Source organism: Peromyscus eremicus, chromosome 15 (genome assembly GCF_949786415.1).
Source record: "Peromyscus eremicus chromosome 15, PerEre_H2_v1, whole genome shotgun sequence".
Lineage (NCBI taxonomy): Eukaryota > Metazoa > Chordata > Mammalia > Rodentia > Cricetidae > Peromyscus > Peromyscus eremicus.
The window spans coordinates 19,643,396-19,661,495 of record NC_081431.1 but is presented as its reverse complement, the minus strand read 5'-3'; the positions used below and the strand labels follow the sequence as shown (position 1 = coordinate 19,661,495).

The following is an 18,100-nucleotide window of genomic DNA, read 5'->3' as shown; positions in this document are numbered from 1 at the left end:
CTAGGAGATGATAAAGTCCTCCGGCTGTGGCACCCCAATATCAGCACTAAGCCCGTTGGGAAGCTGGTGGGGCACATGTTCAGCATCACAGAGATCGTAAGCAATGAGAAAGAGCAACACGTCATCAGCCTTTCCTCCGCAAAGGTAACAAGAAGAAAACAGTAGAACCAAAAGGAAGCTGCTCTTCAAGTCAACTAGAGGGAGGCCTAGCACATGTCTGCATACACACATGCGCACATGCACACATACACACTTGCATGCATACATACATGCATGATTTTTCTCTGGAGTAACTGATGGCTGCTGAGAAAAGTGACATCAGCATAGAGAAGAACGCCATTGCACTGTTCCTTTCGACCACAGCATGAGACAGGACATGTTGAAAGACAGGTGTAAACTTCATATTGGGAAGAAAGACGGTATTTTCCTCTGTAGTAGAACACCAGAGGCTCCGAATCTAGCTAAGATCATCATCATTAAGGAAAGGAAAAAACAAGGACTTCCGTGTTTTTCTTTGTTATGAAACTGATTTAAATATTCTGGCTAAAGTAATACAGAAAGAAAAATAAGTTATAAATGTCAAAAATGAGAATCTTGAATATTTTGCAATATATTTGAAAAAACATATTTGTTTGATTGAATACAATTTATTTGAAAGTTTTAGGAAGAATAGTTCAATAAGGGTAGTTAGTTATAATAACAATTTCTTCTATCATCTCTGAGATTCACTGCTACCTCCTTCTTCCTTTCTTCTTTCTTTCTTTCTTTCTTTCTTTCTTTCTTTCTTTCTTTCTTTCTTTCTTTCTTTGTTGTTTTTCTTTCTTAATAATCTACTGAGTTCAGCCTGTGCTGACCATATACTCCTAGGTATAGAACCAACCACTGGAGCCTGGTTGACCTACCAGGGCTGCACGCTCAAAACAAACAAAAAGAACTCACTCCCTCTCCTAAAAGCCACCAATGGTCAGACTCTCTGCTAGGAGTGGGGATTTATGAGTCCCTCCCCCAAGCATTTGATGTTTAAATGATGTGTGTGCTGATGTCTTCACCTCATTTTTTTACTTGCCAATTATCACACTGAGGGGGAAAAATGTGAGAACAAGACAACAAAATTAGCAAGTCTTGTTCCACATTGCTATTTTTTTTTTAATATATCAACTTACTGGTAACAACTAAATAAGCACATTTTGCATTGAATTCCCTATAAGGACAATGTCAAATACTTACCATCCACTTGTAGTACAGCTGTACATAATCCATTTGTACTTCAGTTACATACCCCAGTTCTCAAATGTACCATCTGTCCATGATGATGAGTCTCAAAGGGGTTTTATCACCTCACACATGTCCAGGCTCCTTGCAATGTAAAATCATGTAATCCATTGAGTCAGCACCATTTGGTTCAGAAATGAACTTCTTGTGGCCATTGGGTAAAGTTTAGAAGGGCAGGTCAAATCCCAGACTCCCTTAATATATGATAGACTAATCTGTTCCTAAATTGCTCACTCCATCTAAATGACACTGTTTCTAAAGATGGGCTCAAATGGTGATGTTTTCACTATGTCTCGATGTTCATGTTTCCATTTAAAGAGTACTTATGGTGCAACATAATGACCCATCTCTTCCCTATTATCCATCTGAGCTTGGCTGTAGTCAGCAGCAAAGATATTGATAGCACTTTCACTGGTCATTACACTTGAGTGAAGTGCCTCTCCCAGTTCCCCAGTCACTGTGTGTTCATGGATTATGAATATCTTGTTAGTGTTGTACCTTTTCAGACTAGGATGTTCTCTTGTCTATAAATATGACACCAACTCCTAAAACTCAGATATTCTACTCTACTCATATCATGACAAACACTCATCAAAGTGGGGGAAAAAGAGGTATTAATACCTTTGGCTAATAGCAACTGACATGAAGCTTGCCAAAAGCCATTGCTGAATCTGAGCATGCATCCCTTGGTGTACAGAATGCTTAAATTTTTGATTTCCTTTATCATTACTTATTAGTTGTTCCTTACAGAGGGTTTTGGCCAAAGCCTTCTCTTGTCCTTTTCTATGAGGTTTTGTGGCTAGCGACTGTAGCTCCCCTCCGCACCTTATTCTCAAAGTTAATCAGCCTCATAATTCAGTGTTTTTCCCAATGCCAAAAATGATCCTTTTGTTTAATTCTTTCACTCCCAATTTGTTTGAAAAAATCAGCATTTTAACTCTTACTGCTACAAGACTGTGAATTTTTTTTGTAATTTATGTTCACTTGTGCATATGCAAGATTTAATTATGATTTGTAAATATTCCATTCTGTCACCCCAAGACTTGTTTAGTGAAAGTGGAAATCTTGTATGCTTGTCCCTTATACCAACTCAGCCTCTTTCTGAAACGGTTTGTCCTTGTTTTCTTCCTAAGCCTCCCCAGGGCTGACTGACTCTAGGTAGGCTCTCCCAAGCTTTGACACCAACACCTTTGCTCAAACACTGCCAGCTCCTGCTTGGAGCTGTTGACAGAGAACAGCAAGCTCCCATAAAACCTCCTCAGTATCACTGCTCTTTTCTCTCAAAGGCACTAGCATATTACAAACACCTAAGAGTGGCATCTTTATGCATCTGTGTCATTATATTTTCTTCTCATTTATTTCTGCCTTTCTGTCCCCACGGCTGGTTCCTTATCTTCAGACAGCCTTCCTTTCCGTTACTTCCTCTAATTCCAACTTCCCTTAACATTTCTTCCTCCTCCTTCATGATCTCCTTTCTCATTTGATGACTTTCATACACACACATAAATATGCATTCTCAATTTAAAGTCTAGTTTCCATATAAAAGGAGATATGAAGTACTTTTTCTTTCTGAGTCTGGCTTATTTCACTTAACATGATTTCCAGTTGCATCTATTTTCTTGTGATTGTCATAACTTCATTTTTCTTGATGGTGGTACAAAATTCTATTGTATATATGTAGCACATTTTCTTTGTCCATTCATCTCTCAATAAACACCTTGATTAGTTCTGTTTCCTGGGTATCTTGAATAATGGAGGAAAATCCAGTGACAAAAGATAAACCCTTAAGCAACGCTTTGCAGCCAGTTACTCATGTTGATAAAACAACATTGGAACTAAGAGCCAAGTTGAAACAGAGCACCTGTGTGCTCACAATGTAAATCGCATTTCACTGCAAGTTTATAAGATGACAATTCACTTGAAGACTTAACTGTCCCAAGTGAGAACAACGGTGTGTAAATTGGTGAATTCTGCTCATTTCCCAGGTCTTCCGGGTGTGGGATATACAGACTCTATCAGTATTGCAAGTCTTCCATGACAGCCAAGGAGGGCCAGGAGACATGCAGATTTATTCTATGGTGTATGATGCCAACCATGGCATGCTCATTACAGGTATGTGTACCGAAAGCATGATAAATTAATTTCATGTCTTTTACACTTAAAAAAAGATAGCTCTTGAGCATTTACTATGAAAACACACACAAAGAAAAGAAAATGACTAACCATGGTTCATGACAATATAAATATTTACTTCAATTTCTTATCGTATGTGAGTTGGTGAAATATGCAACCTCTTTTTTTATGAAAATACCAGGTCAGTTATATAAGATGATAAGCCCAGGTGAGGCAAAAAGGGATGAGAAAGCTCCCACTATGTCTAGGGCTCTGATTTGCTTCTTGGATGCAATAAATTGGTATTTCATAGGGTGGTGATCCTAGCATGTACCAGCATGAACTTGTTTCCTGATGCAAGACAGTTCTGGTAAGCAGTTGGTCACTCTGTAAGATGAGTACAGACCTTCTCAACTGCCTTTGCTTCCCGATAAAGAGCAGTAGAGAGAGAGGCCAGAACCCAGGAAGATAGGTCCTAAATACAATGCATTGGTTCCAAATTGTTTTATGGGTTTTTGATTTTCTTTCTTTCTCTTTCTCTCTCTCTCTCTCTCTCTCTCTCTCTCTCTCTCTCTCTCTCTCTCTCTCTCTCTTTTGATAGATACACTAAAAAGACAAAGAACCTTGTTAGGCATGTAGGTTGGCTACTGTTCACATATATAGTTTTCAGCATTTAGGAGATAAATGGTTATATTAATAGTAGCTCTGCCCTCTGGAACACTAAGCCAGAATTGCCTTTCCTAAGCGTATTACCACTGACCACCTGCTCTGAGTTCCTGGGGGATTAATTAAGGCAGGGAAGTGATTGGTGCTGTCTCTGTTAGAGAACATAATTATTTTTAATTTTGTGTTGTTTATTTTTCCTGGGTTAGAAGAGAACCATCACTTCATGCTCAATAAATAATTTTCCACCCTATAAAATAGAACTTAGTTTCAGTTGTGAATGCCTGTCCTCTATCTGACCTCCTCTGAAATGAACGTTTTAATGTCTATACACAAATGTCACCTCTTAATGTCCAAACTTGCCTGCTTGATTATTGGGTTCAATTTTCATCCCAATTATCATCAGAGTAAGGAAAGGCTAAAATACCCAGACAAAGAAGAAGGGGAATAGGAAAGCCAAGAATTCTGTCCACTCTTATACACTTTTGGTGGTGTTCCTATTTTCAAAAATACTGAGATCTGTATATTGCCTGATCATTAAAAGTACAGCCCTCACAACCTTACACAGACATACATGCAGGCAATGCACCAATGCCCATAAAATAAAATAAAATAAAATAAAATAAAATAAAATAAAATAAAATAAAATAAAATAAAATAAAATAAAATAAAATATTTTAGAAAGCACAGTCATCAGCTTGACATCAGGATTTCATCAAGTGCATTAATTTGTGCTTAGATTCAAGTGACATCAGGTAGGGTAGTTTTATGAGCCATGTGGACAGCAACACTGCACTCAATGCTTGGTAGAACACATTGTTCCTGCCAGTGCCATCAATACGCTGGTGATGATGACAACAACTATCTGTTGCCCTTTTCACTTTTCATTTCATCTGCATAGTCACCCTTGGAGGCAAGAATTGTTCACTGAAGTTTTATAAATGGCCAAGCCAAACCTCAGACAGTTGAACTGACTAGTAAGATGTTGAAACAGACTCCTGAATCCTCATTTTTTTCTTTTCCCTACAACTAGCCAAAAGGGTAGAAGAGTGTCAGTTCTTCACCTGCAAATCCAGCTATGTTAACTGTTAGTATCGTGTTTAAGGACTTATGGAAAAGTCCCCCCCTACCCCTGTCATGTGCCTTTGAGAGCCTGACGCCCATCCATCACATTTCCCAGCAGTGGTGTTTGGATTGAGTAGCATTACCTGATGAGCCATCTCAGTCCTTTACACATGGACAAACTGTATCACAGAATCTAAACACCTTAGTAATGGCTGCTATGACTTTGAGAGCTTCTGTGGAATGATTTGACAAAGTCACTGCAGGGTCCACAGTGGCAAATGGATGTCCACATCAATAAAGCTGGAAGAAGTCTCCTATTCTTAGAACTTTGGTTTTTGTTTCAACTACAGAATGTGCTGAGCTGTGGTGGCACAGGCCTTTAATCCCAGCACTTGGGGAAGCAGAAGCAGGCAGAGCTCTGAGTTCTAGGACAGCCTGGCCTACAGAATGAGTTCCAAGATAGCCGGGGCTACACATAGAAACCTGTCTTGGAGGAAAAAAAAACAAATAAATAAGCAAAATTAACTACAGAATGCTTTGATATGTTTACCAGTATTTCTAGACTTTACACTAAGCTAAAGCACACATGATTCTCATTTTGCAATTTAAGTCCTACACAGGGAAAAATGCCCTGGCCATGCTAACTACATCTTTTAGAATGGTTATTTGAAAATTACTTTTACTACTGATGTTGCAATCACTGGCCTGCAACCATTCTCATTCATTATATTTAATCAGACCATGTCCACAGCATGTGTTATCATTTGTTGGCTTGAAGAACTCTCTGGCTCAATTTCAATCACCAGTGCAAGCAGAGGGCTGGTGGACAGCATCACCATCGTGCACACATTGAAGAGGCACACATTAGGGAGCAGGGAGCAGACTATAAAAATGGAGGTCAGAATGACCTGTGTTTGAAGGATAATGAAGTCTCTGATGAATCCTTTCCTCTGACTAAATCACATTTGCAGTGTTTGTCAGGGATAGGCAACAGTATTCTCACCTTATTAAATGTTAAGGCACAGATTTTTATACTCTAATCTCACTGGCCAGCTAGCTCCACACGTAGCTGGTTGGATCAAATCCTCTATGAAATTCCAGACTTCTGGTAATGACAATTTAGGGGTGAGATGCTTTTGCAATTTTTTTCATTTTTTACTTCATTTCATTTTTAAGATGTGATGTTACTGTGTAGCCCAGGTTGGCCCAGGACTCATGATCTTCCCATTTCAGTCTCTAAAGTGTGGGATTACAAGGATGCATCATCAACCCAGCTTTGTGACATCCTTCCTACTTTCCTTCCTCTCCAGGATCAAGTGTTATAGACATGTATCCTTTGACCAGGATGATACAGGACACAAAGCAGGTTCCTCACACTCACGAACGAGAAATCAATGTCATGCTTTACAACAAATACTTCCACCAAGTGCTCACTATCTGCTCAGAGTCTATAATCAAGGTGAGCATGTAATGACTCCGTGGACAGGAAAAGGCAGAGCATGTGAAATATTATCTTCTTACAGATAAAACATAGAATTTTATATGTAGTGATACATAGACTGAGACAATATATTGAAACTCTTTAAGTTTTCATGAATATATGATAAAGAAGTGTTTTAAGCCAGTTCGAGCCACATGTTTGATTAAATAAAGTCAAATTGAAAAATAGAAAATTTAACAATATTACATTTATATATTGATTTTGTGTGGAAAGGGGTATGTGTCTGTGGAGACCAGAGGACAACTTGTGGGTGTTGATTCTCTCCTCCTACAATGTGGGTTTCATGGATCCAACTCAGGTCATCAGGCTCAGTTGCAAGCATCTTTACCCCCTGAGCCAAATAGACATTTTAAAGGAAATATATTAAGGAGAAAGAACTAGCCTGTATTTAAATTTCACTAGAGGTTGTATGCTAAGAAGGAAAGGAAAGACATTTAGTAGGCATGAACTGTAACTCTTACTGGTTCAGGTTATGTACCAAGACCACGAAGTCTATGATCTCCATTAAATCTCATGCAAGATCTTTGCAGATAGACAAAGCCTTCTCTTCTAGAGATGGGGAAGACAGAGCTCAGAGATAAGTGACCTGCCTCAGATCCTCTGTATTGGTGAAATTATTAAGGCCACTCCACGTAGTTAAAAGGAGATTTATTTAATGGCGTAACTTATAAATTAAGGGATAGGTAGGTCGCGGGGTCTGAGGAAGGTGTACGACAGTCCAGCGGTGTTCTCTGGAGCTCTGCTTGGCCCACCTCCACCATCCAAGGTCCCGGAACAGAGAGAGCACTCGCAATCTCGGGTCTCCAGGTGCCTCCCTTGGCCCGGCCTTGTAGAAGTCTCAATGGGGGTTGGAACTTCCAGATCAAAGCTGGAATGGCTACCCACTACACCTCTGTTCTCATAAAGGCGGGATATGAGTCTGAGTCTGACTGTGAGCAGCCATGGCCTTAAACTCTGTACCTCTAGCCATGCCCACTGCTGTGTTGAGTGGCATAGAACTTAGCCATGATAACTATGCTTGTCGTTACAACCACTGAAACCCATCTACCAGTGATACCTAGGGGCATTTCCATCCTGTTAGTTCATGAATGCACTAAGCAGAGGCCTATGGACCTGTAGACAGCATCCCTCTGGGAACCCATCAAATTCCTTATATTTTAACCTTCTGTGGTCAGCTGCTGGATATTTTCTCAAGTTTGAATCCCCTGAACTTGGTTAATTATCAGAGGACTTTTTATTTTCTGCTGCTACAGATAAAACAGACTAAAATAAACCCTGCCCTGCATTCACATAATAACATAAAATAGACTAAAATAAACCCTGCCCTGCATTCACATAATAACGTGCTCTTAAGCATAGTCTGTCTTATCTTCGCCATTAGAAGATGGAGAGAAGTGTCTAAGGGAATTTTTCTACACTGTTAGATGGAGAGGGATTGTAGTTCAGACTCAGAGATGGGCAACTTCAAGACCCATTTATGCAGGGACCCACATTCCTCTCTCTCTCCTCTAAGGACATTGTCTACACACAACACTCAGAGACTGAGAACGTGGCCTCTGGGCCAGACTTACTTCGTGTGCATCATGCCTCTACAGCTCCCCGAACAGTGGCCAGCATGCAGCCATGAGCCATTTCATCAGCTTCCACTCCCTCTCGCCTGGCTGTCACAACTTTCCTTCTGCTCCCTGGGAGAAAAGCACACCTACCTCTGGCCCGCAGGATGTACTGCCCCACCCCCACCAGCCCCAGTGCTCACAGCTGCTTCCCTGACCAGAACATTTACACCTGAACTTGGTGCAGCCCTAATGTAGGAGAGACGCAGATCATAGATAGCTCTATGGGTCTGTCCTCTGCATGTTTCCAATGAGAGGGATTGGTGAGCCATGATGTTTATGGACTTTTCCCAATACTGCCAGCCTGTTTCACAGATGGTCTGTCTCACTCTTACTGCAACCCCTTTCTCTGTCACTGTGTCTCATATCTCTTGTCAGAGAACCACCTAAAATGACCAGGGAGCTCTTTCTTTTTTTTTTTTTTTTTTTTTTTTTTTGTTATATTTTAGAAGACTTCTTTTCTTTTTTTTTTTTTTTTCTCCTCAGAAGAGTTGACTTTTTTTTTTTTTTTTAATTTTTATTTTGCAATACAATTCAGTTCTACATATCAGCCACAGATTCCCTTGTTCTCCCCCCTCCCGCCCCGCTCACCTTCCCCCCAGCCCGCCCCCCATTCCAATCTCCTCCAGGGCAAAGCCTTCCCCACAGACTGAGATCAACCTGGTGGACTCAGTCCAGGTAGGTCCAGTCCCCTCCTCCCATGCTGAGCCAAGGGACCCTGCATAGGCCCCAGGTTTCAAACAGCCAACTCATGCAATGAGCACAGGACCCGGTCCCACTGCCTGGATGCCTCCCAAACAGATCAGGCCAATCAACTGTCTCACCCACTCAGAGGGCCTGATCCAGTTGGTGACCCCTCAGCCATTGGTTCATATTTCATGTGTTTCCGTTTGTTTGGCTATTTGTCTCTGTGCTTTATCCGACCTTGGTCTCAACAATTCTCTCTCATATAAACCCTCCTCATTCTCGCTAATTGGACTCCCAGAGATCCACCTGGGGCCTAGTCATGGATCTCTGCCTCCAGGTCCATCAGTAGTTGGATGAGGTTTCTAGCACGACAATTAGGGTGTTTGGCCATCCCATCACCAGAGTAGGTCAGTTCGGATTGTCGCTCGACCATTGCCAGCAGTCTGTTGTGGGGGTATCTTTGTGGATTTCTGTGGGCCTCTCTAGCACTTTGTTTCTTCCTATTCTCATGTGGTCTTCATTTACCATGGTCTCCTATTCCTTGTTCTCCCTCTCTGTTTTTGATCCAGCTGGGATCTCCCACTCACCCAAGCTCTCTTTCCCTCGACCCTCGCCCTTCACTACCCCCACTCCTGTCCAGGCTGTTCATGTAGATCTCATTCCATTTCTCTGTCGTTGGGCGATCCCTGTGTCTTTCTTGGGGTCCTGTTTTCCAGGTAGCCTGCCTGGTGATGTGAGTAGCAGTCCAGTCATCCTTGTTCCACATCTAGTATCCTGTTATGAGTGAGTACATACCATGTTTGTCTTTCTGAGTCTGGGATACCTCACTCAGGATGATTTTTTCTAGATCCATCCATTTGTCTGCAAACCTCATGATGTCATTGTTTTTCTCTGCTGAGTAGTATTCCATTGTGTATATGTACCACAATTTGTTTATCCATTCTTCAGTTGAAGGGCATCTAGGTTGTTTCCATGTTCTGGCTATTACAAACAACGCTGATATGAACATAGCTGAACAAGTGCTCTTGTGGTGTGGTTGAGCATTCCTTGGGTATATGCCCAAGAGTGGTATAGCTGGATCTTGGGGGAGATGGATTCCCAATTTTCTAAGAAATCGCCATATTGATTTCCAAAGTGGTTGTACAAGCTTGCATTCCCACCAGCAGTGGAGGAGAGTTCCCCTAGCTCCACATCCTCTCCAGCATAAGGTGTCTTCAGTGTTTTTGATCTTAGCCATTCTGACAGGCGTAAGGTGGTATCTCAGAGTTGTTTTGATTTGCATTTCCCTGATGATTAAGGATGTTGAGCAATTCCTTAAATGTCTTTCAGCCATTTGAGTTTCCTCTGTTGAGAATTCTCTGTTTAGTTCTATAGCCCATTTCTTAATTGGACTGTTGGGCATTTTGATGTCTAATTTCTTGAGTTCCTTATATATTCTGGATATCAGTCCTCTGTCAGATGTGGGATTGGTGAAGATCTTTTCCCATTCTGTAGGCTGTCGCTTTGCTTTGTTGACCGTATCCTTTGCCCTACAAAAGCTTCTCAGTTTCAAGAGGTCCCATTGATTGATTGTTTCTCTCAGTGTCTGTGCTACTGGTGTTCTATTTAGAAAGTGGTCTCCTATGCCAATGTGTTCAAGACTACTTCCTACTTTCTCTTCTAGCAGGTTCAGAGTAGCTGGATTTATGTTGAGGTCCTTGATCCACTTGGACTTAAGTTTTGTGCACGGTGATAGATATGGATCTATTTGCAGCCTTCTACATGTTGATATCCAGTTTTGCCAGCACCATTTGTTGAAGATGCTTTCTTTTTTCCATTGTGCACTTTTGGCTTCTTTGTCAAAAATTATTTGTTCATAGGTGTGCGGCTTAATATCAGGGTCTTCAATTCGATTCCATTGGTCCACATGTCGGTTTTTATGCCAGTACCAAGCTGTTTTTATTACTGTAGCTCTATAGTACAGCTTGAAGTCAGGGATCGTGATGCCTCCAGAGGTTGTTTTATTGTACAGGATTCTTTTGGCTATCCTGGGTTTTTTGTTTTTCCATATGAAGTTGAGTATTATTCTTTCCAGGTCTGTGAAGAATTGTGTTGGTATTTTGATGGGGATTGCATTGAATCTGTAGATTGCTTTTGGTAAGATTGCCATTTTTACTATGTTAGTTCTGCCTATCCATGAGCATGGGAGATCTTTCCATTTTCTGACATCTTCTTCAATTTCTTTTTTCAGGGACTTAAAGTTCTTGTCATATAGGTCCTTCACTTGCTTGGTTAGTATTACCCCAAGGTATTTTATGTCATTTGTGGCTATAGTAAAGGGTGATGTATCTCTGATTTCCTCAGCCAACATCAAATTAAATGGAGAGAAACTCAAAGCAATTCCACTAAAATCAGGAACGAGGCAAGGCTGTCCGCTCTCCCCATACTTATTCAATATAGTACTTGAAGTTCTAGCCAGAGCAATAAGACAACATAAGGAGATTAAGGGGATACAAATTGGAAAGGAAGAAGTCAAGCTTTCCCTATTTGCAGATGACATGATAGTATACTTGAGCAACCCCAAAGATTCCACCAAGGAACTGATACAGCTTATAAACACCTTCAGCAACATAGCAGGATACAAGATCAACTCCAAAAAATCAGTAGCCCTCCTATATACAATGGGAGCTCTTTCTTTACAATTTGCCCACATATTATGCTGTTCACCACACTTTTGTTCCGTGACCCTTGGTGTCACTGAGGACTTAACTGAGCGCTATTAATCACTGTATTTCTATCCTGCTGCCACCTTCATTTCACTCTTATAGTAAGAAGGGAAATTTTCCATTACTGTGACAAAATACCCAAGACAATCAACTTAAAAGGAGGAAATATTTGCTTTGGTGCGTGGCTTTGGAGGTTTCAGTTGCATGGTGGATTAGCCCAGTTACCTTGGGGCATTTGATGAGGCAATGCATTGTGGTAGGATGTGAGCTAGACCAAGATCCTCACCTTGTAGTAGTCAGGGAGTGAGAGAGAGGAAGGGAAGGGACTGAGGGCTAGCATCCCTTCAAAAGCATGCCCTCAGTTTTGTCTAAAGTTTCCATGGGACTACAAGCAGACACTGCCTCGGCCAGTGTGATGCTCAGCAGACACACTCAGGAAGAGCACAGTCCCTAATAACAGGAGTCAACTTTCACAGCTTGCCTTTAAGCAAGCCAGCACTCAGGGCAGGGTTCTGGGAAAGGTGCTAGCTAGATGTGCCACGTACTAGTTTGAAAATGGTAAAAAGAACTTTGCTCAGAAATGAAGGGCAGATATATGGAATACCTGTTTGTTTGTTTGTTTTGTTTTTTGATGTTGTTTCATTCTTCTGTAGGTATGGGAACTTGAGACTGGCCTCCAAATATACCAGATTCTAGACCCTCATGGCTTCAATATTGAACTAACCTGTGCAGCTATTGATGAGAGTGGATTTCTTTTTGCCACAGGAGCATATAATGGTGAGACTAGTGTTCAGAATATGACATCTCCACCTTGGTGTCCTGAGAATTTGTTTAGGAATCCCTAAGTTTAGGGGGTTTAAGGGTAAATGTGAATCCAGCTGACATAGAGACAGTCCAGAGAGATGGCTATGCCTGGGTAAATGTCAAGAGTCTTATTTCATGGCCACTAATGTCTGGATATTGATGTGATGAACAAACCAGTAACTTACATTCTGTTTACATGACTGCTGCAGCTATGTGCAAAAGCCTCCACATAATGATACATGTGTATGAAAATACCATAATGAAACCCACTACTTTGTATGCAAACTTTAAAAAAAAAGTCATGAAAACACAAACCAAAGCCTCAAAATATTAAGCACTGATACATTGACACACAGAGTATCACCTACATTCTAATGTGTCTAGCTACTTACAATGAGCTAATACATTAGGGAAAGCCACTTTACACTGTAGTTAGAAATGAAAAGACTTTTACAGATACCACTGCATTTCAGCTTTTGGTGGGAAATAGCCATGTTGCGCTGACTCGTTTTATCGGATGCCTTTTATGTGCTGTTAGCTAAGAGGCAGTCATTAGACTTGGAATCTCTTGCTGCTGCTGCTGCTGCAGCTGCTGCTGCTGCTATTGCTGCTATTGTGTGTGTGTGTGTGTGTGTGTGTGTGTGCGTGTGCGTGTGTGCGTGTGCGTGTGCGTGTGCGTGTGCGTGTGCGTGTGCGTGTGTGTGTGTGTGTGTGTGTGTGTGTTGTGTGTGTTGTGTGTGTGTGTGAATTGAACCTGGGGCTTTATACATGGTAACCATACACTCTGCCTCTGAGCTACATTCCCAGCCTCTAAAATATTTTTACTCACAGTATATTTGGGAACCACACAAAATATTCATCTAGCTTTGGTGCAGAATGCCTAGAGTTCTGTAGTGGATATACTTCTATCCTTAGGCTCTATGATGGTACATCAAACTCGGGGGACTTTGGGGCTTGGATGTGACTGTGTTTCATATTTCTTCTTCTGTGGAGCACTTGTGGGAACTAGAAAGCTACACACTGCCTCACCTTTCCACCACATCTTGTTCTGAACACATACAAAAGATCTGCTTGCTCTAGACGGAGTGACCAACTGTGTGCACTATGCAGAATCTATTCATTCTGGGGTATATTTGATAAATAAATGCTTCCTCACAAACCGGTTGATGGAATGAGCAGGCACAGGATATGTGAAAGTCAGATATGTTAAAAAGTGAACAGAGGATAACCAGCAGGAATGCAATCATGAGTGCAGGATTAAGGTAAGGGAATGCATTGGCATACAATGCACAGAGACACAGCATTCCTCCCTAAGGAGCAGTGCAGAGGAACGCAGCCTCACCATGCCACAGGCACTCATCACATCTACATAAAAGTTACTAGTACTTTTAGTCCATATATTGTTATTTACAAACGTTCATTGCATTGAGTGGTTGGTCTGGTTTGAGGTCTCTGGTTTTTGCTACATCATCAATACTGGACCCTCACTGGAGCTCCTTTTGGACATCCTGTTGCTGTCCTGTGCCATGGAGATCCTGTAACTTTGGTCTGCAGGATGAGCCCCTTCATGTGCTCCAGCAGATCATAGATGGGGTGGGTGATGGGATGGGCCAACTCAGTTCTGATTCTGGGTCTGGGTGATTGCTGGGTTGGTCAGCCCACCAGCTCTCCTTCATCCTCACACCAGAATGAGTACCCCAGTACTGCCCCAGCTAGTTCACCATATGTAGTAAGCAGCAAGGGTTTGGGCTGATTCTCCTGGACTCACATAGCTCTTACCACTGTACAACATATACTGAGTAGTTCTTGCCACTGCAGGCAGGGTATCCAGGGTATAATTAATGTCTGGTGTTGGTAATGAGCAAATAATGATGGCGGTAGCCTGTAGAGGGGCATACAGTCAAATCATTGCATGTCTAGCAGTATTGGTGCTGAGGACTGAGACACAGGGGATGTCGGGCTTATGGGAGAAGCAGGCATGTAAGTAGATAACTACACACTGTCCCACTTTCCCAACTCACCTTATTCTGAATGTTTACCAAAGATCTGTTTGCTCTAAGATAGACAGTATGACCAACTGCATTCATTACCCAGAATATATTTATTCTGGGGTAGATTTTTAAATAAATACTTCCTCACAAGCTAGTTGATGGAATGAGTAGACATGAGTTTTCAGACATAAAGATTAAGTGACTGCTAGGCCCCACCTCCTAAAGGTTCCATAAATAGTGTCAAGATGGAAACCAACCTTCAGCACTCAGGCCTTGGGGGAGCATTTATCCAAACCAAAGCAGACATCCACCCTGTGCTGCTCACTTCTTTGATCAGCCTGTGGCGAATCAATCATGTAGGGCTACTGGGGGAAACGCAGCTGCCAGTGTCCCCTGAGCTAAGAGCCAGGCTGTCTTCATGCCATCTTACCTACAAAGCCTTTTCTCCATGCCCTCAGGAACAGCTAAGATCTGGGACTTTGGCAGTGGGCAGGAGATGAAAATGCTGACTGAGGGGAAAGACTGGGTAGAGGATGAACACGCGCTGCTGCGCCTGTTCTTCCTCAAGGCCCAGGTGAAGCACCAGTATCTTGTCCTTGCCCTGGAGCGCAATGGGACTGTCAAGCTGATCCAGGTTTGAATCCCACTTCCACGCTTGCTCTGCAGACAGTCTCCTTGAGGGAAATCCAATGGTGATCCTCATTTCTCTGCCTCTCTCTGTGTCCCACTCTTTCTCTGTTTCCATCTCTGTCTCTGTGTACCCCACCTCTCTCTCATATTATGGTTTCACGTAGCCCAGACTGACATTACACTCTTGATTCTCCTGCCTCTACCTCCCTAGTGCATACACATTACCACACCCACTTCATCAATTTATGTGATACTGGGAGTTGAGTGTAGGGCTTTAATCATATTAAGCAAGTAATCTACCAACTGAACTACATCTCCAGCGCTGCTCAACTTCTTTTGGCAATCAGTTGAGGATAGTGCTTAGCCACCAACTTTCCTGTGATGCTCAGAACCAACTTTGCTCAAGTCCAAGCAAATGGCATAAAGCTCAGCTGCCCAGGCCCAGCATCCCACCCATCACATTCTTGCTTTAGCATCATTATGGATCCCTTAAAATGGTTGTCAGAAAGGTTGGACTGATATACATCTACCACCGCTAACATTGCCCACACCCTACCTCGGCAATAATTCTCTGCTCCTCCAGAAGGCTCCCCAGCAGATTTTGTCCGTTATGGCCTATAAAGCATTCAAAGATGCTCAAGTCGCTTTTTCCATTCCTCACCAAAATGACTTGTTTATTTTAAGGTTAATGGTGCAATCTGCTCAGGGTTGTTTGAGGAGGTTGGAGCTAGGCTAATTTATTTTCCCTGTGAATCTATTACCACCTAGGAATACTAATGCCTTCTTCAAATTTAAAAAGAAGCCAACATCATTTATCCTGCCTGTGCGGCCCTCACCCAGTCAGCTAGACCTCAAGGACTAACATTACCTTTGTTGTTCTCCTCTGGAAGCTAGGACCGGAAAATAAGTCTTGAATGGGATTTCAGTGATGAAGTACAAACATCGACTGGGATGACTAATCTTTTTAGCTGAGAGAAAGGAAGGCGCATTTCCCCAACCAGTAGATACTTCCCTTGTTGTCTGCATATTTCAAAATGCGGCTGTAGAGGAAAGCCTTGGCAGCCCACATAAAGCACAATGTCACTCACCTTCTGGAAGTTGCTGTAATCAATCATCGGAATGTCAGTAATTATAGATGCTCACTTTACTTGAAGGGCTGCAAAACGAACCATGATTCTGGGCTTGGGATGCAGCTAGGTTGGTAGAGCGCTTGCCTTAAGCATGCATGAAGCTCGAGGTTTGATCTCTAGCATCACATGAACTGGATGTGGTGGCACACACATGTAATCCTTGCACTTGAGATGTGGAAGCAGAAAGTCAGAAGTTCAAGGTCTGACTGGGATATATGGGACCATCATATATCAAAAATGTCTTGAGTTCTGCCCTAGCCACTTCCACTTCAGTTATTCTGGTCCCCTGTGCAGAACATTAGACTAAGCTTGGTAAGAATTGAACACCTCATTTTGTATCTGCATTCTTGCCCTACCCATAGTAGATGTCTGTAGTCCATCACTGAAGGAAGTTAGGACAGGAACTCAAAGCATGAACTGATGCCGTGGCCATGAGAAAGTGCTACTGACTGGCTTGCTCCTCATGGCTTGCTCAGCCTGATTTCTTTTAGCACCCAGGACCACCAGCCCAGGGGTGGCACCACTCATGGTGGGTTGGATCTTCCCCATATCAATCATCAGTAAAGAAAATGCCCTGCAGGCATGCCCACAGGTCAATCTGATAGGGACATTTTCTCAATGAAGTTTCCTCTTCTAAAAGGACTCCAGCTTGTGTCAATTTGACATACAGCTAACCAACAGACACAGAGGTGGCTTAAGGCATGTACCTGTAGAGATAATAAGACTTCCATGACTAACAGCAGATTAAGGTTTCTGGTTACTATAAGGAATGAGAAGCAAATAAAATTATGTTTTGAGTGAAAAGGCAATGCTTGAGAGTTGATGATGTAGGATGATGGGGTACCAGTCTGTGTTTGCTTTATTTAAGAACAGCTCAAAGGAAATAATTCATTGAATTTTTTTTTCACTTACTGAATTTCTTCTGCACAAGGGAAAAGAGGATGATCTCTTCCTTGCGGTGATATGGGAGCTACCTGACGCCATGCCTTACCTACAGTACGGGAGCCATATTGTACACCTGAAAATGTCAATGAAAGAAAGGGTGATGGCCATTCCCTTCCCAGATGTTGAGTTAATCGTCCAGAAAAGCTTTGCTCAACAAACTAATCATGTACGTTTCTATTTCTTTTTACAAAATATTTTCACGGACAGTTCCATGCAATGTAGTTTGATCATATTCACCCCAACTCCTCTTCTTAACTCCTTCTGGATCCACTCCTACCTCCCTATCCCTTAACTTTGTGTCTTTTTTTTTAATTTAATAACTCATAGACTCCCAATTTGTGTTGTTCATGTACTTCTGGCTATGGGACCATCTGCTAAAGCATGGTTGACATTCTAGGAACCACACCCTTAAAGAAAATTGATTTTCCCCCCTCCCTGAGAATCCATCAACTGTCCATTAATCCTTAATGGAGGGGGGGGGCGGCTTGTAAAACACTCCCTCTCCCACTCAGATTGGAGACTGAGTTGATCTTGTGCGGGCAACACCAGCTACCCTGAATTCATGAGTGCAGTGGTACTGTCAGGTCCAGAGGACACTTTCTCTCCTGCCCTCCCTCATCTTTGGCCCTTATAATCTTTCTGCCTCCTTTTCCACAATGGTTCCCGAGCTTTGGAAAGGGGCTTTGAGATAGATGGCTGGGCACTCCATAGTCACTTACGCTCTGCAGTTTGACTAGTTGTAAGTTTCTGCAGTAAGTGCCACTGTAATATGAATTGCTAAACAGTCTTATTAATAAAAAATCCAGAGCCAGATATTGAGGTGAAAGCTGAAAGATCAGAGAAACAGAACAAGCCAGCCACATTCTTACCTCTATGAAATCCTCAGCCACAAGAGAGTGAGTTCCTGTTTATTCATGCCTTATATACCTTTCTGTGCCCTGCCATCTTCCTTCTTTCCTAGTGCTGGGATTAAAGGCGTGTG

At 42.2% G+C, this 18,100-nt stretch overlaps 1 protein-coding gene across 1 annotated transcript in view; it reads left to right on the top strand.

The window, feature by feature from the left end:
- Wdr64 (WD repeat domain 64) overlaps nucleotides 1–18,100 on the top strand; it is a 105,833-nt gene that overhangs the window by 47,425 nt on the left and 40,308 nt on the right. Inside the window, exons 10-15 of the mRNA XM_059280541.1 lie at nucleotides 5–144; nucleotides 3,258–3,384; nucleotides 6,423–6,571; nucleotides 12,272–12,395; nucleotides 14,872–15,047; nucleotides 17,105–17,284. Coding sequence (XP_059136524.1) covers nucleotides 5–144; nucleotides 3,258–3,384; nucleotides 6,423–6,571; nucleotides 12,272–12,395; nucleotides 14,872–15,047; nucleotides 17,105–17,284 — 896 coding nt within the window. The remainder of the gene's footprint in view (nucleotides 1–4; nucleotides 145–3,257; nucleotides 3,385–6,422; nucleotides 6,572–12,271; nucleotides 12,396–14,871; nucleotides 15,048–17,104; nucleotides 17,285–18,100) is intronic.